Below are 25467 nucleotides of genomic sequence, written 5' to 3' on the forward strand. Positions count from 1 at the left end.
TAAACGCGCGCGCACGGTCGTTTTTCTTTATGACGGGGGGGCAACGCCGCAGCGTTACTCGGTCCGACCATTTCCAAGATGGCGAAGCGCGCGTGACATCTACGGTCGTCGGTCGGTCCCCGCTGCAGTCGTCGTACGTAGCGAACGAACGCGATATTTTTTTACTCTCCACTCTCGTGTCGTAGGCAGTCCGAAAAATGTTCTCGTCCGATTTTTAATCATTACGATTAGTTTTCTTATTTTACATAATATAATATATATTATATTTTGATCGACGCCGCCGCCGTTCTCCGCAGTGTATAGTAATAATAATATCTACCGCTGCCGCCGCCGCCGCCACCACAAACGCTGTTATCGTTATCGTTATTATTATTATTATTATTATCGTCATCGTCGTACCTACGCGGTGTTTGGCCGATGTGATGGATTCGATTTGGTGAGTCCGACTTTGATGGATACAGTACCGCAGACACGATGCCGAGACGACGGAACGGAGAGATACCGTTGCCCGACGGTTGGGATTTCGCGAGAGACTACGACGGCAAAGTGTACTTCATCGACCACAATTCCAAAAAGACCACTTGGATCGACCCCAGAGACAGGTATAGCACCGACGTTGATAGTATATTAGTATTATTATTACCAAGGTGGACGTATCCACCTTGATTGTTACTTATTATAAACACAGGGATGGGTACACCTATTATAGGCAAATATTATGATGATAAACGATATCGTCGTGGGCACTCTGCGTCCATCGTTCGGTTGATAATGATAATAATGTAGGTACCCATATAGTATGATATTATGTCGAATAATAAAATTACGAAAACCATTTGGGACGTATACTTTACATCTTTTAGCTGTTTTTTTTTTATCATAATTTGTTGTTAATATAATATTATTATAATAATATTATAATATTATAGTTCCCAGTCCGATCCCCAAATGCGTGTCTTTGATGCGTGCGCGCGCGTGTTCGACGCTTCGTCGAAATTGTGAAATGCGTACACAAACTCGCATTCCTTCGACAGAAATCCGGCTGGAACATCACGGTTATTATTATTATTATTATTATTATTACTATTTTTTTCATTTTTCCCAAACCGTCGTCAGTGCCATCTATATTGAAATATGCCAAACCAACTACTCCTATCCACCGCCCCCTCCTCCGCACACCTATCCCCCCCCCTGTTGCCCCACCGTCCCTAGTAGCACCGCATTCCGAGTTCAGTGAATATACACGAAATTTATCCAAACAACCGTGTGGCGTGTGTGTTGTCTTACAGCTATATTATTATTATTATTATGTATACCGCACCGTTGTAGAATTGAAAATAAATTAATGTATTTCACTAAATAGCAGCGGTAATTTAGGTGCCTATAAATAATGTAATAATAATGTAATACCTAATGATAATGATAACAACAACAACAACAATGATAGGTAAAAACCCCCCGTACTCGGGTAACTTTTTCGATCTTTTCAAAAATGTATAGACGTTTGATTTGCGTTTTTTCGACTCTGTCGTTATACCTATACAATTTATTATATTGGTCTTAAAATAATATAGTTACACGTCCCGCAATAAGGTCATCTATACAGCATATTATCATAGTATAATACTCGGTATAATATTAGAATTTAGAAGCGTTTTACTCGTAGACTGAAATATTTTAAATTGCAATCGTTTATTACAGACGATCATCCGATTTTTAACAATAACAATAGTAGTAATAATAACAAAAACAACAATATGTGTGTACAAAATCGACCCAAAAAACATAGTACCTACCTACCTATTTGTTTTTCAAATGATTTTCAATATGAAACGGTTTGGTTTATAAATAGCGTTTTTTATTTGCTTTTTGTATAGGTACCTACTAGGTTTTCGTTGGTGGTAATAGTAATATTGTGTTTTATAGAATGGTTACGACTTACAATTATTTTTTTATTAAATTTCACTTAATTTATGTCAATGTTTTCAATAATTCGATTTAGACGATCATTATGGCTTTGCTATACAATTATTTCGATATTTTAAAATATTAGTTGTTATGAGTAATATTGCTTAGGTATAACTCATCATCTAAATTGAATTACAAATTCTAAATTGATTATAAAGATGTAAGTTGAGATATACCTACTTATCTGTATGTAGACATTCTAATTTCTAATCATCAGAATACCTACATAATAATCTAATATATTCTCAAAAAGCTTAAAGTTCTTCGGACTCAATAATCAAAAGGACTGCGAAAAATCGCCATAATATAGTCTTTGAAACAGTAGTTCTTTATTTTATCATTATATTAGAATATAGGTACCTAAAAAGTACTTATACAAATCATTCAAAAGATAAATTACTTTTTTCATGCTTTCTTTTATTCGTATTATTAGGTACCTATTATAATAATATAATGATAAATATAGGTACCTAGCTTCCAAGTTAACCTTTTTATGAATGTAGGTACGTCATAAATCATAGTTAATAATTGATTAAAAAAAATATTTGTTTCGTTTTTCCGAGGTTCCATTTTTTACAACATTTCATAGAAATCCAAATCGCAAAAATTCAAAATATGCTCAATTTTTATTTACGTATTATATATTGTGTGTACAATGTTTTAAACTATTATTTAACACCTAACTAGAACACAAATTCGAAATGTATTTACTCAATGATATTTGATAATTGATAAGATTTAAAGTTATATTACATTTGAGATTATTCGCGATATGCGTACCTATATTTCTATTTGCTATATTATTTAATATTTAATTATGAACAACGTGCGATTAAATGTTACAGTATCTAATTATACTGGGAATTATACTAATTATTTTGATCCTTGCATTTTGGTTACTTTTAAGGTTCTGAAGATTAACAGTGTTAATTTAACATTTAGTTTCAAAATAACCACTACATGTCAATGTATATTATAACATGATCATTGATCAGTGATCATGTTATTGCAACCTAACCTAACATGTAAACAGATAATTTTCTGACATGAGCTTGCAATTTCAAAAAAAAATAGGCAGTCTATAGGGTATTTATAATTGATTTTAATTTGTTTAAACCTAAGTAATATTTAAAGATTCCTAAGGTTCATAGAAAATCGATAAAATGTATACATACCTAAAAATAGGTTCTTACTTCTTATCTTCAAAAAGTACCAACCGTTTGTTGCCTCATATTTTCCGGCATACAAAATATAATGTTTGAATGTTCTGTGTCTTTTAAGTTTTATATTAATTAAATATACCTGTTGTATATTATTGATATGATGTACAATTTTTGGTAAATCTATAAATGTATAACTAATGATAGTTCTTTGATCACTTTTAGTGCGGTTACATTAAATATACATTTACCTATTGAAAATACCTAAACAAATGGTCTTTATATTGAATTTTGTCCAGAGATATTAACTTTGCATGTTCACATATATGTCACACGAGTGTATGTTGACATAATATTGTAATGTTGTGTTAAAAATAAGCATCCCATAGGCCACACCCTCTCCAAGTTGTGTCGCCATGCTGTCTACAAAACCTCGCAGACATCTGAATTTCTTATGTCTTGATCCTTTTTATTTCTGAATTCCTCCCGAAATGCTGTTGATGATGATGTCACTAAATAAAATAAAACAAAATCCATTCTTGTGAATTACATATACATATTAATATATTATATTGTAAATGTATTTTTGTTTTTATCTATATTAATAATTAGAATATAGTTTCAAATGTTCTAATTTTTTTATAGTTACCATTATATAAATGGAGTATTTTTTCTTTGGTATAGAGGATATAGAGGTACCTAGTTATTTAACATTATTTCAGAGTTGTGAAATTATTTGGTTTTATAACCATTTTGACTACTTACATATGTCTTAGTTGAGTAAAATCGTGTAAATGTTTAATTCTAATGCTAATGTAACAACTGTCAAACAATTTGTTACAGAGTAGGTATAGGCTATAATACTATATTATAGTTCTTTTATTGTTTAAAGTCTTTAAAAAATAATTGTTTAGTTACATTATATATTGCAATTTGCAGTATAATATATTTGTGTTTATACTGCCAATTGATGTATAAAATACCAAGTACTTGCAAGTGGTTTTCGATTAAAATATAATTAGTTTATAAATCGTGTAACAGTATATAATTTCATTTGACAGATATCGGTAACTTATTTCATGATTCACTGTTATTTATTGTTATCGAAATGAATGTTTGATGGTCCTTTGTGGTACCATAATATTCTGGTTTTGAAATTTTTTATTAAAAAATTTAATTATTTAATATTTTTCCTGTTTTTACGTATTTACCAAATTGATATTCAAATTCATATATTTTGTGAGTCTATGTCTAAAATTGTTTATAAAACCGTTATGTCCAATAATAATACTTATGTATACAGTTTTTTGATTATTTAATTGAATAGATTATTAATTAATTAATTGCCATTACATAGTAAATTTAATAAACATGTATACAAAAACTTATAATAGTTATAACTTATAACTTATAAGTAACAAACATTTTTAAACGTAGATAGGTGTGTGTTGTGAATTATATTTTTAAACAAAATTCTATAAGTATCTAAAATTGTGTTATGCCAATTTATGGAAGAATTAATAACAATTATAAGAAACAAAAGTAACCTATTTTAGTGTTGATTTTTCAATATTGCTAAATGCCATGTGAAAATTCAGTACAAAAAGAGTTTTATACTCGTATATAAAATTGCTGTGTAAAGCCTTTAGATATTTTACAAACTTGATTTTTTATGTCTGGTGGCATGAAAATTACTTAATAAACAATTTGATTGTCAATTTCGTAATTCAGCACACCGAATTTCACCAAGTAGGTACATGAAATTCCAATGAATTGATTGATCTGATTCTTATAGACATTGTCGTTAATAGATTTACCAGCCATATGTTATCTACGATTTTAATTGTCAATTGTTATTATAAGTCTTAATGTTAATAATAAATCGATTATTGACAATTTGTTAATTGAGCATTAGTCATAAGCATAACTTATAAATCATATTATTATAATCGATATTATAATAGCCATAGAAGTTATAGGTGAATCTCATCTAAGTATGTGTATTGTGGACAGGAAATTCCTGATTCTATTGAAGATGAAAGAAGTAAAGAAAGAAGGAAGAAAAAAGGACTGCGCATACGTGTGTTGAAGAATTCTTAACATTTTTTGTTGATATATAAAATGAGAATACCATTAATTATTATTATTAATAGTAATCACTTGGTAATCAAGAAACTTTTTTTTTATATGGATCTTACTTTGTATGCAATATAAATCTACGTGTAGGTAGTGTGTAGTACATTTTATGTCCATCATTACTACACACCGACTAGTGACTACTTTGTAACACACGTAACATTCACATTTTTATAACACGTTTACTTATTTATTATTTAAAACTATAATCAAATGCATATAATGGGTACACAAAAGGTTAATAATGACGAAAATAAAATAATTTTAAACTTTGATATAGATTTCTAAGTTATGCACAGTAAATATTTTGTGTTTGATTATTGATTAATTTATCATATTATATTACTCAACTGAAAATATTTCAGTTCAATTAGATACCATTTGTATTAATTTTGTATATTTTTTGATTAAAAATAATAATATATTTAATTTATGTCAGACATAATATCTGTTGACATTTTTGTTCGGTTTTACGTCGCCGCCGCGCCGTTGTGTAACATTTTTTTTACATATACCATACTATTTATCAAACATTGAAACATACATTGTAATAGTCTATTATGTATTCGATATTGTATATAGATACAGATACGTAACAAAACGTATTAGGTACGACGTGTATAGTACGTATTTATCATATTCAATATATTAAATTGAGCAGTGAATGCATTAGATTAATGATTATAATATTATATTTATGACAGTGTACTATATTTTAAATTAATGATATCGTTTTTAATTTTAATTTCACATTATTATTAGGTACCTATACCTAATATCATAATTTTTTACTTTGCATTTTAGACTATCTATAATATTATGCACGTTGGAACTATTTTTAATTATCAGTTTTTTTTTTTTTTTTTAATTAGGTACACCAAACCACAATCGTTTGCTGATTGTATTGGTAATGAATTGCCTCTTGGATGGGAAGAGGCCATCGATCCAGTTATCGGAGTCTATTATATCAACCATTTCAACCGTACGTATATTTAAAACATAAAACATCGCGTTGTTATCATTATTATTTAACAAAATAACACGACCTCACCGTTTCCATTATACGCTTCTCGTGTTCTAGAATGCACCCAATTGGAAGACCCAAGGTTGGAATGGAGAGCTGTCCAGGAAGCTATGTTGAGAGATTACCTTCATACAGCCCAAGACGTCTTAGAAGTAAGTAGCTCCACATTGTTGTTTACGGTGCCAATATAGTATAATATAATCATGGTTGTTTGTTATTATAAGGATAAACTAAAAATATTGTGTCACGGAGTTAAAATATATTTTGATCGTACTAATATTTTTGTATAATATTATAATATCGAGAGATAACAAACAATCGTCAATCTCAAATTAATAGTATCGTCGAATCATTAGAGGAATGCGCGATATTGAAAAAAATTTAAATAATGTATACATTTATAATAATATGTCATGATATTATTATTATTGTTAAAAGGAATTTTGCGAGTATGAAAATTAAAATTAGAATGACGGATGACAGTAATTTATTGATATCGTGAGAGGAAAATAAAATAATATATATTTTATGGATATGGTATGCAGTTACTTTTCGCGTACTACTATACATATAACATTATATAGTAGTGGCCTATTCATTATTTAGTGATAGTTCTGCCCCACTTTTAGTTCAATGACAAATTCCACCGGACTAACCTGACTAGTCATAAAACGTTAACACCGCAGCCGCGTTACCTATACGTAATTTTTCGAATTCCTCAACGATCGTATATACAGGGTGATATCCGTCGTCGCGGCACCGTCTTTCCGGCGAAAAAAAATTGTAATTCATCTCGTTGCATATTATTATCATGATGATTGTATGACTTTGTCGTGTGCTACGAAATCGTTGTAGTTCAGAGTTCCTTTGATGATAATAATATAACACAACGGTCGTACGCGATGTATTATAATAATAATAATAATAATAACAACAACGTAGCTGGGCACAGATTTGGTGGTGGTGGGGCGTTTGGAATGACGTAGAAAATAATGCCGGAATAGTTTTCAGCTGCTTCTCGAACTTCGACGGTGCATTTTTTGTTTCACGCACAACACCGACGTGTCTGAAGAAGAAGAAAAAAAATATCCGAACCAATGATAAATCGATTTATCGACCCCCCCGCAAGTCGTCTAGATCGGACGATATAATAATAATTATATTTTACGAAAACGATGCAACGCTCATTACCACTGCACAATAATACGAATAATAACATAATGTACAACTATTCCCCGAGTGGCTCTGTCCGTGTCGCGTCGTATTATAATATTATTATTATTATTTATATCGCCTGTACGTATTTTATTTTACTAGCACAATTGTTACAGATCACCACGAGATTTGAACCGACGTTACAACAACAACAATAATAATAATAATTACACTTTTACGAATATACCTAATACCTGTAATATATTATTATTATTATTATTATTAAGAGAAGCGTAGGCAGGTACGTGTGTGCACTGTGCATGTGTATGTCGTAGGCGCTGCACTGCACACACGAATGTTATCGGTTTTTGTTCATAATAATATAAGCCCTACCCTGGGATACACGCACATGTAAGAGAAAAAATAAATTTTATCTTGTACATTTTTTATTTTAAAAAAATCGTATGCCACCCCTCCGCCGCTCGTCGAACTCGAACGCAGTGGTGTCCGCGTGTGGTGCGTAGTGCGTACGCGCGCAACGCAGTCGCGTGGCTCGGTATTTTATTTTTTTTATCCCATCCCCCCCCCCCTGCCATACGGAGCCGGTTCTCCGTGTACCGCCCGAGGGTGGGCGGGTGATTGATGGTGATTGGTATGTGACGGGCTGCGGTGGTGGCGACCGCGACGGCGGTGGTGAAGGGGGAGAGATATTTCGCCCAGGGCACAACGTGTTCTGTGGGCGCTGCGGGGCTCTCTCGCATCCGATCGACGGCGGCAGCAGCGACGACGACTGCGACTACAACTACTAGTCTACAACTACTACGGCGGCGGCGGCGGCGACGACGACGACGACTACGACGACGTTGTTTGATACGAAAAGAATGCGGTCCCTCTGCGACGTTGCCGAGTCGTCGGCCGCCGGCCGTGCGCCTTAGAATGTGGAATGTGAAATGCACAACTCGCGCGCGCTCTCCGCGCGCACTGTTACCAACACGTACCTACTCGCCGCCGCCCGACGGAATATATATCTCATTATAACACATTATTTTTTCTCTCTCTCCCGTATTATACATTTTGATTGCTCAATTCCATTCATTGCGCGTTTTCGTATCATTTTTTTTCGCGAATTTTTTTGCTGGTCGTACGTCACAGTGCGCGCGCGAAGTGGTCGGCAACCGCCGCCGCGTCTTATCGGGAAATGCGGAACACAATCGCAATAATATCATTATGAATATTATAATGTTTCGTTATTATTGAATATCGGTCGAAACACCCCTGCCCACCATAACAATATAATATATTGTATACGTCTGTCCGGCCGTCCGGGTCTTTGTATTTATTATGTCGATATAATATTTTATTATTAAAATAAATGTGAATATTGGCATTTGAAACGTGGTGCTATGCGGAAGGAGGTAAAAGACAAGCTAATGAAAACTAATGAAAAAGTTTCCGAAAGAAGTCAGAATGGATCGTTGTGGAAGAAAATGGATAGGTCATATTAACGAACGTTGAGGGTTGATATAGGACTAATCTTAAAATGTGCGATAAGGGGAAAAAAGTCACAGAGAACGACCGTAATGGCAATACCTATACATGGTAAGCCAGATAATGAAAGATCAAAAATGTAATTCATACCAGGAAATGAAGAGGAATCCCAACAAAACAAAGGCATGGAAACCGATCCTCATTCCCCAGATTGAAAACTTCGTAAAGATCAACAAGTTGTTATCGACATCCCCGACGACGACGCTTGTAATTGACAATAGCATTATAGTATTGATATGCGATTTGAGATGACCACTACTATAATGTTTAGTTGGTACCCTGGACCTGTTTAATATTGTGACCGAAATTGTCATCATCATTATAATACACGTACTTGGAAATATGCACGTGGACGTGGGCATCTTGAAAAAAACTGTTTGGTTTCAAAAGTATCAAAACCCGTACTCCGTATAATATAACATTATTAATATTATAGAATTAAACATGTAGAATATTATTATTATTATGTTATGCCGCCGGTACGACGATAATAATTGGGTCAGACGTCGTCGACGGCGATATTGTGTTTTACTCGATAAAAAAATATGTATATATTAAATTCCGCGCGCGATCGTTATCTCGAGATATTTTAGTCGCGATGTTTTTCGTCGGCGCGGTTTGCCGTCAAGTCTGCCTGACTTTTAGAAATCGTCCAGTTTTTTTTCGTTGTCCAAACCATTTAAAACACATTGGTACGATTTTGTTTCCGTGCTCGTCATGTATTCGAAAACCCAAACGCGCGGGCTTCCCCGGTAAGGAATATCCATTGGATTTGTATTATATTTATATAAAATGGGTATATAACATTCTGTGATGATTATATTTATTTTGTATACACAATTTTACAAAAATGACGATGAAACCAAGAAGAAAACTTCGGAATTCCAACGGGCCGAAACGTTTTGGAACGTTTCGTGCAACGATCTATATATACGCGCGATACCAAATTAAATCGTCATTGTCAATTATTATTATTATATTATTGCAGACCATCCCGCGACGGTCGATCGTACAATATATACGTTAAGAGCTATTGTAGCGTGGACGTAAAAATAATAATAATAAAAATAAATAAAAATCCTCTGCGGCGGCGGCGGCGTGGTGGCGGTGGTTCCACCGGTTCCACACTTTGTGTGCTACCAGTGTTACACTCGCCGGGTCTTGGCGGCGGTGGCTCGTTGTAAAACGATTGAAGAGCGAAGGAAGAGAAGAAGAAAATAATAATAATAAATATATATATATATACGTATATATAATAAAACAAAATAAAAGTAAAACAAATGAGAGAAGGAAAAAAACACCGCGGCAACGCCGCATCCGGCGGCGGCTACTAGTGTTACGAGCACAACACGATCGGATTGTTTTCTAAACTGAAAAAAAATAACACACACACACACACATATAAAATAAAATAAAAACGATCGAAGACAATGAACCATCTGCTCGCCGCCGCGGTGAAATGATTTGTACCGTTCGGAATGCGTATATATAATATATTATAGGTATGTGTACGCGGACACACGCGAGCTCGCGCTTTTTATACATTATGCCTTACGTGTATAGTAATAATATAATAAATATCTTTATTTTTATTATTTTAGTGGCACTTCGATAATAATAATTATACGTATACGTACTAATATTGTATAGAGAGTAATTTCGTTAGCCGGTCGTCGGGTTTGATGCAAATTGTATTCGGGTATGTGTTGGTTTGTTTGTTTGTTTGTTTGATTGTTTGCGGGATTTTCGACACTTAGCGTAATATTATATAAAATGTGTTTTAGGTACGCGCGTATTATAATAATAATATGTGTAACCCAAAAAGGATTCCGAGGAATGTGTCGGTTTCAAAACAAAAAAATTCCGTACGTCGTCGATTAGCCAACCGCGTTCGACCGGTTTCCCGTCAGATTCAACAGCAGAGATTAAACATTTTCGTGTTTTTCGTCCGAGCGCATAATATTATTATTATTATTATTATTATTATTATTATTATTATTTTACCCATTATCGGCCATCGGGTGTGCTCTTGGAAATTTTATCGCTGCAGCCAATATCGATCTGACAATAATAATATATTACACCCTCTCACCATAACCCATCCCCTATTGAAGGTGGTTAGTATTGCGTTGTATAAATCACCAGCCTGCGGTCCTCTCGGGTTGTTTATCGAATATTTTATAATATTATATAATTGAAAGTCGTTGTCGTTTCTATTGTTATTATATATGAAGCGATCATTTTACTATACAAAAACAACAAAGAGTTAAGACGATGACTAGTTATAAAAATGAGCGTTCATTTGAACAGAATTGTATTCGTTTTCCGAGACAAAAATCAATGTCAAATATCACTCCGTAGTATAATAATAATAATTATTATAGTTTTACACCCATTGAAAATATTATGTTTGACGTTTCTGAGTTGTAAATAATCGCGGCGACTATATTATGATAATATTATGAAGAGGATATTATAATAAATATTTATACTTATATTAATGTAGCTATTTATCCTGCATTTGTATACATATTATAATATTGACGTTATACGTATTTACGATTTACATTTTACGCTCATAAATAATAAAATACCGTGCGTGGCGATTGTGTAATATTATTAAAACCACATAATCAACCGGAAATACAATTTTTCTAGTTTTGGTATTGGGCTATTGCAGTATTGCAGCTAAAAATATATGACATATACGTTTATATACACAATACGTCAATATACACGAATACATTTCTGCATTTTTCACTTGATATGCAACACCAAAATATACCGCCATTTCACTAAGTATAGTATATTGGTATAAATATAAACTTTTTTCTCTATATCAAAAATATAGTTAGCTCTATATCAATATGATCGTTTTTTTACTTAAATAATTTATCTCTGAAAATTGGCCGAATAATGTATTATTACACAATTCATGTGCGTGCATAATATCTATAACATATTATTTTGTTATGTGCATTGTGCATTGTGCACACACAAAAAAAAATTTAAGCCGTTTCAGAAATGGCTATTACGTGGAAACAAGTGCGTTTTATTTTTAAGTGTAGGTACCTACTTAATCTATCTATCTATCTTGGATCGTGTTATAATTATTATGTTAAGGATATTATTACATTACGGCGCTTTATTTCTCTGTTTGTGTTTTTATCTAAAATGACTTTATCAAACATTTTTTCTTCAAAAAACTCAAGTCTGCGTATTTCTTTACCTATTGATAAAGTGGACCGTTGCTTGTAACTTGTAACTGCAGGTAAACACGACTTACTCCCGTCTCTGGGTCTACCACGAGTTATTCGAAAAGAAAATCAGCATAATTACTGAAGAACTTAAGACTGCAGAGTCGTGTCAACAATGATTATGGTATATATAGGTACACTTTATGGTGTATAAACTCGCGATTGTTGATTTACTCAAGAGAAAAAACTGTATAGGCGTACGCGAAATTTTAAAATAGTATAATGAATAGTATAAACTTATTTCTATCGATAATTTTCTCGTGTCAAGGTTTCTTGTTCGGTTTGATATTATAACAAAATATGTTGCGCCGACATTAATTATTATCATTTATCGCACTATTCTGATGTGCCGATCTCATCACCGCGTGACACGATATAATATAATATTAAAATGTGTCGACGTGACGGTACGTATACTGTCGTACTGAATAAATAATAACATCTGTAAAAAATAAATAAATATGTTGTGGATTAAGACTTATTCCGAGATAGCATTATTAGCATTCATAGGTATTCATGTATAATGTGTTGTAGATTAAATCTGGTGGAGATAAAAATGTGTTTACTCAGTGGATATCATCGTTTCGCTAAGGAATTTCGTAGTTATAAGACAAAAAACCGCAAACGAAACCGTATAAACAATTATTGCAAGTGTTTAAATAATATAATAATATAATTGGTGAAAAACAAGTTATAAATGTGTCATAATAATATTATATAACAGCGCGTTCTAGGAATTCGTATCATAATAATATACAATTTTCACGTAGGTTGAGTATAAAGTGTTGGGCAAAAAAACTCGTCGATTAACCAATGATTAAATTTAATAAGCATATTATACGTTTGTAATTTAAAATTCAATATGGGTCATTATAAAATTTTATTAGTTGAAAATATATCTGGCATATAGTTAAATAAAGGTATTAATGACTTATAATGTTTGCATTTTTAATTATGGCCGAGCATGATTAACTTCGACAACTTATTTTTTTTTCTAGTTTTCCTTTTTTTAACATTGATAACACATCGTTTTAATTCTTTGGTGTTTACAAATTCAACTGATTTATCTGCATATTGGAATTTACAATTTTTAATACTATTAAAAATACTAATTTAACCTTCGGTAAACTGCGTATGTAGTTATTTTCACCAGCTGCAATATTCTAATAATTCGTGTATAATTAAAAGTTAAAACCAACGGCGGACACAATTCTTTGGTGTTTTGAGAACTGCATTCGTTGTTAAAATTTAAAACTTGGGTTTATGTTTTAGTAGGTGTACCTATACTCCAACGTTACACACTTATGACTTATCCGAGTAGTTAAAGTTAAAAGCGCGCTGTTCAGCCGCCCGATTAGTTCATAAATTACTTTTGTATGTAAATGTAGAAGCGCCACAATAGTATACCTATCGCGCACATTTTTAAATCATTCGTTTTACCACAGACATTATTATCGCGTTATTATTATTAAATCGGTCTGAACTTTGTATAGCATATTATGTATAGTTTGCAACGTCAGCAGTTTTGAAAAGCACTGCAAGAGAGTTTGAATTTCTCGAAGCCCTACGTGTATTTTATTATTACGTATTGGGTCCTCGAAATTTGAACGCTTTGCTGTACACGGCACACGAAGTGGGACACAAGCGTGTCGGTCACCTCACCTATCAAAATGGGTGGTGGGTAGCTGGCAAATTTACTGGTGGATTTACTATGAGACGAACTGTATTATGAATATGTTATTAAAGTTACAGAATTAAAGTAATAACACAAATTGTGCACCCCTTGCAGAAAACGAGTGTGGGCAGTGCGTTTGGTCAAGAGGTTAATACATTATGTGGGTGAATACAACTAAACGTTGAGTTTCGATCTGATACCTGGATGTAGTACCACGTAGAAACATAATCTCTCGGTGTAAATTCTCACGGAGAGCGGCATTTTCGTATTTGTTATTGCAAACGATGTGACGCTTATAATATTATACGATTTGCTAACATGTTGTGTTTTATATTAGATATACATATTGCGCATCGTACGAGTTTTCAGTGGCATGATTAGGGTCTTTCAGACGGGCTGTGTGTGGGGCTGAGGGGGGAAGGTGCGACCATTAATTGAATGAGATAAAAAATTGAATTTTATCGTTATATTTTTCAATTGGTCGGTATAAATCTTATAATGGGGTGGGGGGGGGGGGGGCGGTAAAGCGGTGATCGACTATATTCAGCATCTCCTCGCGCCCACTGTGCAACTACACGGCAACCGCGTTTTTCACCTACTCTGCGGGGGGGGGGGGGGCTTTGAAATGGTAAAACGTCGACGGCTGAGAACAAATCAAAAACGATTTTTTTTTGTACCTAATCTCGCGAATAACGAAAACCCCGGGATCCGGAGCTGCGGAATGGCTGCGAGACGACGCGTATCTCAAATGGCGTACCTGCCCATATAATATGTTGTAAAAATATAATAAATAATAATATTATATTGCATACATATATATAGGCACAAAAATATAATCTCATTCGTACAATAATAGTTACGCCCATGCACACACGCACAGGTATAATAATAATAATAATAATAATAATAATGTATAAATAAGTATATATATATTATATTATTGTACCTATAATATGGTGCGCGCGTGTGTGAGTGATATTTACGACGGTCCCGCTGCGCTGCTGCTGCTGCTGCTGCTGCAGCGCGCGCTCTGCTCGCCGACGTTCCCTCACCCGCGACCCACCGCCACACGTATACGTACCGAATAGTTGGGATTCCTGAGCGCGCAAGGCCGAATTCCTCCAAGGTAGACACCCGTCCTCTCGTCGCCTCGGCGTCGTCCTCCTCCTCCGCCACGTCCTCGCGTCCTCCTCCGCGCGCCCGTCCCGTCCCGTCAGTGCGGCCCCCACCACTGACGGTCGGACGCCGCCGCCGCCGGCTCCGGCGGATGGGCAACCGAAAAACTAACCCCTTGGGTCAAATTCCGGTCCCGGGATTCTGTGCGCGCGTATGACCTCAGTCTCTTCCTGCGGCTCGCGAGTCCCGCGTCGTCGTCGTGCATGTGCGTGTACGTGTACGTTAGCCGATAAAACATCGCCGCCGCGGTGTGTCCCGTCCGCCGGACATTGATAATATAATATAATTTATTTACAATAACAATATTGTATTAATAATTATTTGTACGGCGATCGAGCGTTTCCGCGTCCGTCCGTCCGCTCCTTGCGCGCGGTAAACGATCGCGATTTTATTATTTCGTGTCGACTTCCTTTTCGTCGTCGCAACTCGTCCCCGCCCGCGCGTGTCAGCGGGTTGTGATGTGCACCGCCGCCTCGTTTGCCGCGTGCACGACGATGTTCTCGCATTACTGTTGCGACACTTGGCCGCCGCGCTGCGACTACACGTCCTACTACGATCAACTGCTTGACGTGCAGCTGTACCAGGACAACGACGGGCGCATCTACTGCGTCTACGTAAGCCACACTCCTATTTAAGATATAGCAGTACTGCAGTATAAAAAAATTTATATATACACGCGCGCTCGACAATAATTCTTATAATGATACCACGCAACTTCCATAATATGACATCGAACTTTCCAATCAACGACATTTTCTGTTTACCGAAACATTTTTGAGAATCTAAATCTAACTAAATTACAACCACAATTTATTTAATTCTAGGGTTAACAAAATTCTCTATGTATACAAATTTTTTTTTGGTGCCCACGAACCCCTCGTAATATGAAAGTTTCGCCGTATTACTTTGCGCGTCCAAAGTCTTACGTTCGTGTTTTGGTTGTCATCCCGGCGACGATATTATAATATTGTCATCAAATTATTATTGCTGTCGCCGCAACGACGATATTATTATAAATTGTAATCATTGTAATAATATTATTATTGCTGTCCGATCGGTTCGCGGTGTTCCGTCTGTCGCACAGCTTCCGGGCGGTAAAACTATGCACAACTCTCGCGGCACAAATAACGACCATCTCGATTAAAGTATGTTTCGCAGCTACGTGGTCTGTCGTGTCGTGTACGATGTACAAAAGTTGAGCTCGTCCTAACTCGGGAAATTTTCCGGTGGACCGTGATTATATAATGATTATAGCTAGTGAACGATACGACGGCAAATCGGGAGACGATAAAGCCACACGACAGACGACGTAGCTGTGAGCCCGGCTTTACTTTTGGTCGACATAATTACTCGCGTGTATAATAATGTATATATATAGATAATATTATTATTATATAGACATCGAGCGCACGACATTATGATACGGCAGGTCTATACGAAAACACACATTTTTATAACCATAATATGTATATTATGATATATATATACCCCTATAGTCTATATACATCTCCTACCCAATCCCATCGCATGTGTGTGTCGCACATAATATCACAATTAATATAGGATTAGATAAAATTGTACAAACTTATACATCGATACCCACGGTGATGTAAATGCGGTTGCTGCAGCAGGTGGGTGAAACGCGGTTATATTATAAATAGTGTTGCAGCAGCGGAGGATGTATATCCGCGGCGTGCGTTCGGCTCAGGTGGTTTTGAAAGAATTGCCAAATATATGTTTGTAATTAGGGCTCTCTGTTGTCGACGCCCTAAAAATGACACATATGAAAATGCCCTTAAAAATATGCACTTCAGGTTCAGGCGACCTAGAAAGAAACGAAAAACGTCATTAAAAAATGACGAAGTATAAAATAAAAAAAAAAATGCAGTATACAAGTTGTATACAACTTCTAACACACACACACACACACACGTAGGTACACTCGTTATAATGCGCGCGTCTGTGCAATGACGTGTACGGCGCCTCGAGAGAGGCGGGCACAACCTACTAAAAATCGCCTAATATAATGGTTGATACTTATATATTATTATAATTATTTGGAAGGAAAACATTTAATTTTTTTTTACTACTCCGTAACTGCCGGGCACCGACCGAATATTCTTTGCATTTTTTTTTTCATACGTACGTAAGTAGGTACCTACCTACTAACTATAATATCATACCAAATACACATTTATAAAATTCAATCGCGTACACACGCCGCTTCAGACGACCGTTCGTCTAATATTATATAAAATTGGTTTTCTTTTTTATACACGAGCGAATATTGTCGTCACAACAATAGTTTGTTATCGTATATTATTTATTATATAATAATAATATAATGTCCGTACAGCTCGGAGTGAACGATATTATTTATTTTATGGAAATCACTGCACCATTATATTATTATCCGGATTACAATATTATTGTTATTTTAGTTTACTATAATACGATTGCATTTCGTTGTTTACGATACAACGCGCGTGTCTATATTGTATACAAAGTCTACACAAATATACGATGCACATAAATGATAAATTGCAATATGTAAATATATTCGACAGTTTGTCAAATTACGATATCATTATATTACATAGTATTGTAAACCACTGTGTAACCACTGTATATATATATACCTCCATAAATTGCTAAAAAAATATATTTATACGATTAAATAATATAATATTATGTACCTTATTATATATTTATATCTGCCATCCGCCGACCCAAGTCTAGACGATTTTCTCATTCGATAACTGCAATGCACTTAAATAATGATTTTACAAAATAATATATTAATAATATTATAGGTAGGATATAACTCACCAACCAGCGGTCACGGAATACGAAACACTTTTTATATAAAGCTCAAACTCCTATTTCGAACTCCGTACAAAAATCGATTCATTTCATAATTTTTATTACAATACAATTAATGTTTTTCGCTCTGTTTGCGATAGGTACCTATCGATGTTTTGGACGCGCTATGTCTACGTCCCACGCCTAATCCTTTAACTCGTCCTCGTACTGCACCATATTACATATTGTGGCATTGGTTTTCGAATATTATATTATATAATTTTTAACTAAGATAATCGGCATTGATTCGTGTTACTTGTTTAATAAAACGAAATCATTATCTATGTTTGTATCAAAATGTATTCACTGGACACTGGCTGAATACAAGTATTATAATATTATTATACTCATGACCTAATTATGCTCACTGTAAGCCCATGCATGAGAATAAGATATTAATTATATTACGATGTTTACCTTTGACTTAAAGATTAATGTTTAAAAAAAAACTGAATACGAAATAAAAATGTTTTTTATATGGATAATAACAAAAATATGAACATAACATAAGTAGATCAATATTGTGTATTTGCTCCAGTAAAAAAAAACAAAATTCTAATTCGTGATTAATTGTGTTTTCCAGGCGAAAAAAGAAATTTACGACATAAAACAGCAACGGTTGTATTTAGCTCAAGACGAATACAATCACCTCAACAATGCTCTGTCAACATTAAACACGTCTAGAACTAGTCGTGAGTATTATACCTTCTATATAATATATATACTGTATATATATGTATATAATTAAATTAAATTTTCCAATTGCGTATCTATATATTATAATATACAATACCAGCTACGTATTCGTATAATATATAGTTACCTACCGGACGGAAATATTATCTAAGTTCTAACGATCGTTTCGTGTGCATTGGCTGTATTATAGTCTGTTCGAGCACCAGTAATATAAGTACAAAATATGATCCCGATTTGCTCAAGTCAGACGTCGCTCACGCCCGGGAAAGAGTTACCAGGTTGAAACGCGAATTGGAACAGATCGGCGTCGAGATGTCGTGCACGCGACGCGGAGTCGAGACCCTCTCAAAGTACGTATCTATAATAATATATATTATAGTATTATTCAAACTAGTTTGACTATAATATACACATACGATAAATATATAAACACAAACAGTCGAGAGTTCCGATTTGTCCGTCATCGAGATGCGCCGTCAAGAAGCCGCGTGTCTTGTGAAAGACGTTTTTCGCGTCCCAATATATATTTCTATAAATGATAATGTGTATATAATATTATATAATACGGTGAAACCTGTATGTAACGGACAGTCACGGGACCCATCATAAGTGTCCGTTGTAGGTTTAGGCCTTAGGATTATTTTGGTCAAACTCACTCGCATACGCGTATCTTAGTCAATGGAAATATTGTACTTTTATATGAAATAAAAGCCGATGGTAGGTAAAAATTAGTTCATATTAAATATAGGTAGGTACGTTAGGCTAGCTGTTAGTGCATGCAACGTACAACATTTTTAACATACGCACTTGACGATATCGTTGTCGGCGATATATAGGAATATGTATATCGCATATCCTCGTGCCTTGACGTCGCGCGTGCGTTGTAAATATACGTATGGAATTACATTTGAGTTTGAACTAAGATTGTTGTCTATTATAGTCGGAATAGCGTATCGTGGGGAAACATTACTGTCCATGTCCGTTTATAGTAGAATGAGTCTTATAGGCGGGCCGAAATACGCATTGTATATGGGTACCTATATTATTTTACCGGTACTTAATCATATTATGTCCGTTGAGAGAGGTGTCGGTTATATTATATAGGTGTTCGTTAAGTGTCGGGTTTCGCCGTTCCTCTATAATATTATGCAAACTAAATGTCGGTTTCGAGCGACAGGTGTCATCACTGTGGTAGTGATGACATCGTATCATCGGTGTGCGTCGTATATATATATATATATATATTATGATATTTTGACGATCGTTTTTTGATTGTTTATTGCAGCGTGGAACAAAAACTGTCCAACGACGGAAGCCGTTACAACGTGGTCGAGGCTCAAGCGATCGTCACCGAGCTGCGAGAGATCCAACAGTCGCTGAGTTCCGGACAACGCGAGCGCACCGGCCTGATGCATTCGCTGGCCAAGTTGAAAGACGATCTGACGCGACTGCAGCTGTGTTCCGCCACCGACGATCCCGATCTGCAGACGCAGCATTCGTCGTCCACGCAGCTCAGCGACAAGCTCAGCACGGCTTCGCAGACGGACTTGTCCGGCGAGGTATGTGGTATAGTGGTGCTATATAATATTATGTGCATTGTGCATTCGACAAACTTATTATTATTTACCCACTCCCTATATCATTATAATATACTGGCCCTGCAGTGGCGTGGTTACGGGGTTGGGGTTGGGTCGGGAGAGAGGTATAATATAATATTATTTTAACTTTCAAGACCCCAATCGCTGCCCCATCCGTATATATCAGCACTCCAAGTTTTTATTTGGTTATGGGCTGTATCAGCACATCTGCGGCAATATTGTATGCACAGCCAGGTTGCTCTTGAAAATTATTGCTCGACGTAAACTAATAAACACACCTTTTATATTGTACTTTATAGGCGTGTTTATTGAATTCTCTGGTTGTGATGATATTGTTAAAGAATCTAAATTTCGAAGAGTTTCGTTGTATTAATTCCACGCTGATGGCAATATACGTATTAGCGTATTACCGAAAACCACTTATTATTCTATTACAATATATTGAGTTCGCGTGGTTAATGATCTAGAACCGGTGATTTACGTCATAGATCGCAGGGGGTTAGAGGCCACTGTTATTATTATTATTATTGTTGTTGTTGTTGTAACGGGCAACGCAACGGTTAGAGATTACTTTATTAATAATGGCATTATAATGTCGACGGTGCTTATTTTTCGAACCGGATTTCAATTATTATGATAAGGATGCGAATATAGTAAACATAATAGTATGTGTGGGTAAATCGATCATAGGTGTCATCGCGTATTCATGCTTAATTTGTTTTATTGTTTATATATTTCTATTACGATTTACGAGTGTGCTAATATTATTTTTTCTATACAGTTGATGCCCATGGGCACGAGACTCGCCGAAATGGCGCGCATGCGTCTCGAGTACGACGAGGCGCGAAAGCGCATACAAAACATACAGCAACAGTTGGCCGATCTCGAGGAAAAAGTGATGCCCGGCCAAGAGGAGTCGGACAAGGACCGATTGCTTCTGTTCCAAGAGAAGGAACAGCTGCTGAGGGAGCTCAGGAGCATAACGCCCCGTTCAAGAAGTCACAGGGAGATGGACGACATTCAGGGGGAGATCAAGAAACTCGAACAAGACCTGAACAACGCGTTGGAAATGTCCAACAGAGCCATCACCGACAGGTAAGGAGACAGACTCGATCCCATCCGCGTATACGTCACCGACGATTGTCCGTAGGCACTAGGCAATAACAATAATTACTAATTACTAATCACGTCCGTGTTGCGTGCGTTTTGCAGATTGAGATTGCACGAGGAAAAACAGCTGCTGTTGCAACAGCTCAAGGAAGCGTTGCGGTCGATGACACAACTGGAATCGCAACTGAAAACGCTGTCGGCGTCCACCCTGTCGGTCAGTTCAAGCTCGAGTCTGGGCTCGTTGTCCACGACTAGCAGCAAGGGCTCGCTGAGCAGTGGTCTCAGTTTCACTGACATCTATGGCGGGCCTCAATGTCTGGCCCCGGCTACATACGACCGGCCTATCGACATGGCTGACTTGCACAAGAGGTAAAAGCCAGATCAACACATCACTCCCTAACACCATTAAAAATATTGTTATTGTTTCGTTGCTTAATATTGACAATTTTATAGAGTTGAGAGGCTTTTGCAAAATGACAATCAACCGCCAGCATATGAGAACCCAGGTGAATCGTCCGGTTCTGTTCCCAACGTCGGCGGTAACGTGACATACTCCAGAAGCTGTCGACCAACAAGCCCTCCGCTCTCACCCATATCTGAGACGCCTCCCAGGAGCGTGTCGGCTGCGGTCAGTGACGAGTCAGTTGCCGGTGATTCTGGCGTGTTCGAAGCCAGTCACAAGTCTAATTTCAGTGCAGAAACTTCCCAAGTTCAAATCAGGCTGAGGTACTTTTAAACAATTTTATTCAAAATATGTAAACAGATTTTAATCCTCATTGTTTTTTCTATTTCTTGCAGGTATTCAATTGCTGAGCAAGTGTTACATGTTTGTATTGAGAGATTGCGCAATGTAGTAGCACTGTCTATAGCGGAATCATGGCAATTGTAAATATCATAAATTAATATTATATAACATTTTTGTTTTGTTTTCTTACTATGCTATTTTTGTTTAGATACATTAAAATTGTACTGTTGCCGAGCAGTTCAAATACTTCACTCAGTGGTTGTACAAAGCCTATATCTGATCTGTCAAAACCCAGATTCGGCGATAGTTTTGCGTTTAATTTGCCATCCAACAAATTATGTACAAAAACTTTACAGGTCAACGTATGGGGATTAGGTCCTGATGATATAACTGAGTGTTTGGTAAGTTTTATTGTGTTCAACGTAGTTGTTCGTTGGTTCATTGATTGGACATCAAGTAATAATCGTTTTAACTTATAGGCATGTGCTCAAGTGAGTTTGGCTGAATTTAATGAGACTGAGAACAACTCTTGGTGCAAATGGTATAACTTGTTGAGTCTGAAATGCATGCATAATGGTGGTTCTCTACCTTCTATCTTGCTCAAGGATGATGGCGGTGGTTCTGACGATTCCACTATAATATCATCTCAAACGTCAACCCTTACACGCAACCAAGGTAAATGTTGTTTATCATACTATAATTATATTTGATTTACTATAGAAATGTTGTCTAATGTGATTATGTAATGCATTAGGTTGTTGTGAAGAAAACGAAGCAAAATTTATTAATGTAGATAATTTAAATGAGAATGAAGTTGAATATGATGATGGTGATTCAGATGACAGTGTGAGTGACGACGATGATGATGACGAAGAAGATGACGATATTGAAGTTTATCAGCTGGTTAATGAAAAGAAAGAATTAGAACAAGTATTGGAAATTCCTGTAAGTATTAAATATTACATTTTTTTTTTTCATTCATTTTATTTTACCTAAATTAGAAATTCAATGGAATTATAATTATAATTTCTAAGTTTGAGGAAATTATAATATTATTTATCATTGCATTTTCCCCAATATCAGCAGACAAATTAACTATAGTACAGATTTGTAAATATTTCATAAATAATGTCAAGTTTTTAATTTTAATGTTGCAAAAGTATATTTGTTAAATTCTTTATATATAATCTAAATAAATTGTTTACAATCTGTACAGAACAAGGAAAACGATACAGAAGATAAAGAAACCAATACAGAATGTGCCTTTAGTGGTAGCAACGGGGAAAATACCAGAGTACCTACAATAGTCATCAAAAGGTCACAAACATTTTCACCGACAGCCAAAAACCAGTATATCTGTAAAGTAAGTTAAATGCTATTCATCAAGACCTTGACACTATCAAATATAAATCCATTCTATAATGTTATGTTCATTATTTTATAGCTAAATCGCAGTGATAGTGATAGTGCCATGAACCTGTACAGACGACACATATCGTCAAGTGCTAGTATGAAAGGCATTGGTGGCAGTAATGCTGATATAGCATTCCGTCGCAATTGCTTAGAACGTCGTTCATTGCGACTAGGACGAGCGCCTGGCACATCACCTAGTAGATGTATGCCTGCTGTGAATGGTACATCTTGGTGTCGCCCACCAAGGACGTCTATTGATCTAGAGCTTGATAGACAAGCACAGCATGCTAGGTTGTTATCGCTAAATGATGAAATATCTAGGCTTAGACAACTGAAAAATACACTGGAAATAGCCAAAGAAACCGGTGACACCGACGTGGCTGCTTGGGTTTTGGAAGACGAAGAATTCCAAAATCTCGTTAAGGAGGTACTTATTGGTTTTGTTTTTCTGATTATATTTCAATTGTGGTCATGTTTCTAATAATTGTTTGATTTCGAAAAAGGCTGGAGACAAGACCCTTGACGAAAAGAAAGTAGAACGGCGGCTGAAGAGGGCGTCACAAAAATTGTACAATTTAAGAAAAAGTAAAGCCGGCCAAGGAAAACCTGACATTATTTCATTCAAGTGAGTAAACATTTAAGATTATAATAAAAAAATCCTTGTAATACACTTGAGTGCTGACTCCAATATGGCAGTATTCTTGTTGATGATTATATCTCATAATTTATAAACTAAATATTTTCTTTCTTTTGTTTTGTAGAGAAAAAATGGCTTTCTTTACTCGACCTGGCGTTTCAGTACCTGTTCCCCCTACCAAATCTTCACAAGACCCAAAGTCTACAGAAACACGGTATCAATACACTGTGGACAGGGTATTTGGAGTAGAGGTTTAGTTCTATTTTTGTTATTAGTAAACTAACACAAAAAAAAATCCCACCTGCCGCTATTCAAAGACTATGATTTGTACATATTATATAATAAATAAATAAAGAAAAGAAGTGGAAAATGTTTTGATTTATTACATATTGTTGTAATATAATCAATGTTACATTATTGTTTTTATTTTTTAGATAAATTTTATTTATTGTTATTTTCTTATTATATTATTATTATTATTGTTGAAAGTTTTAAAAAAGAACAAAGAATAATATTTTGTATGTGCCTTAATTTAAAGATTTTAGGTAGGTAGTTTATGTGTAAGTATTTAAATATTGCGATTTGCCATAATTTATTATTAATGATAATATTGTGTATGAAACAAACCAATTTTAGATCTGATAATTCATTTTATAATTTTTTTTGCTCTAACCACCGAGGTGGTTTCGAATTACTTTTTAATTGTATGTACAAAGAACCCATTTTCTATTACTATTATGGAGAAATAGGAATTCAATATTTTACATTTTTGGCTGTGACTTAAAGTTATAAAACATTAACCGAATTAAGGTTTCATATTATGCTGAATGAATCACGCCTTGGTAATAATAATTGTTAATTTTTTTATGGGTGCTATAATTCGGTTTGATAAAAATTGTATATTTATGCCAGTTAGACTCGCGAATTTACGTCAGAACACAATACCATATTTTATTGTCCTTTGTAAAACGAATCAGGGTAATGCGATTTTAGTTTGTACGAATTTGTATAATATTAATTATATGTTTATTTTTATTTTTGGAAACGCCGGAAAGTTTTTGAAATAAAATTAATGATAATAATAATAATAATATGTATTTTATATTATATCCACGTTCATAATAATAATTATTATTATTGTACGCCTTGTTAGTTTTTGTACATTTTTTTTTCTATTTATAATGATTGTTTTGTTGAGGTATTTTTTTTCTTTATCTATTTTTTTTTTTTTTGTGCATAGTGTACATATTATACTATATATTATATACATAAACAATTACCTAAAACCTAACAAACTCGTTGTAAAT

The 25467-nt window shown here is 35.0% G+C and overlaps 1 protein-coding gene across 2 annotated transcripts; it reads left to right on the forward strand.

The window, feature by feature from the left end:
• Window positions 1-54: 54 nt before the first annotated feature.
• On the forward strand, window positions 55-25455 carry LOC132944345 (protein kibra). Of its 2 annotated transcripts, XM_061013635.1 has the most exons (17): window positions 55-602; window positions 6137-6246; window positions 6346-6440; window positions 18545-18653; window positions 18848-19007; window positions 19943-20216; window positions 21037-21350; window positions 21468-21734; window positions 21819-22091; window positions 22164-22250; window positions 22319-22511; window positions 22590-22785; window positions 22865-23055; window positions 23327-23473; window positions 23555-23950; window positions 24027-24148; window positions 24285-25455. In XM_061013635.1, the coding sequence occupies exons 1-17, from the start codon at window positions 475-477 to the stop codon at window positions 24415-24417; spliced, it is 3195 nt and encodes a 1064-aa protein (XP_060869618.1). In that variant the 5' UTR covers window positions 55-474; the 3' UTR covers window positions 24418-25455. The 2 variants fall into 2 exon arrangements, with proteins under 2 accessions (XP_060869618.1, XP_060869619.1); XM_061013636.1 differs by lacking the exons at window positions 55-602; window positions 6137-6246; window positions 6346-6440 and adding an exon at window positions 15256-15713.
• Window positions 25456-25467: the final 12 nt, after the last annotated feature.

The sequence above is a fragment of the Metopolophium dirhodum genome, chromosome 5 (genome assembly GCF_019925205.1).
Source record: "Metopolophium dirhodum isolate CAU chromosome 5, ASM1992520v1, whole genome shotgun sequence".
Classification (NCBI taxonomy): domain Eukaryota; kingdom Metazoa; phylum Arthropoda; class Insecta; order Hemiptera; family Aphididae; genus Metopolophium; species Metopolophium dirhodum.

Coding starts and splice junctions, on each gene's coding strand:
- LOC132944345 (XM_061013635.1), top strand. CDS start 475: ATGCCGAGACGACGGAACGGAGAGATACCGTTGCCCGACGGTTGGGAT. Junction 22,092..22,163: donor CAAGTTCAAATCAGGCTGAG/GTACTTTTAAAC, acceptor TATTTCTTGCAG/GTATTCAATTGCTGAGCAAG. Junction 23,474..23,554: donor AAAACCAGTATATCTGTAAA/GTAAGTTAAATG, acceptor ATTATTTTATAG/CTAAATCGCAGTGATAGTGA.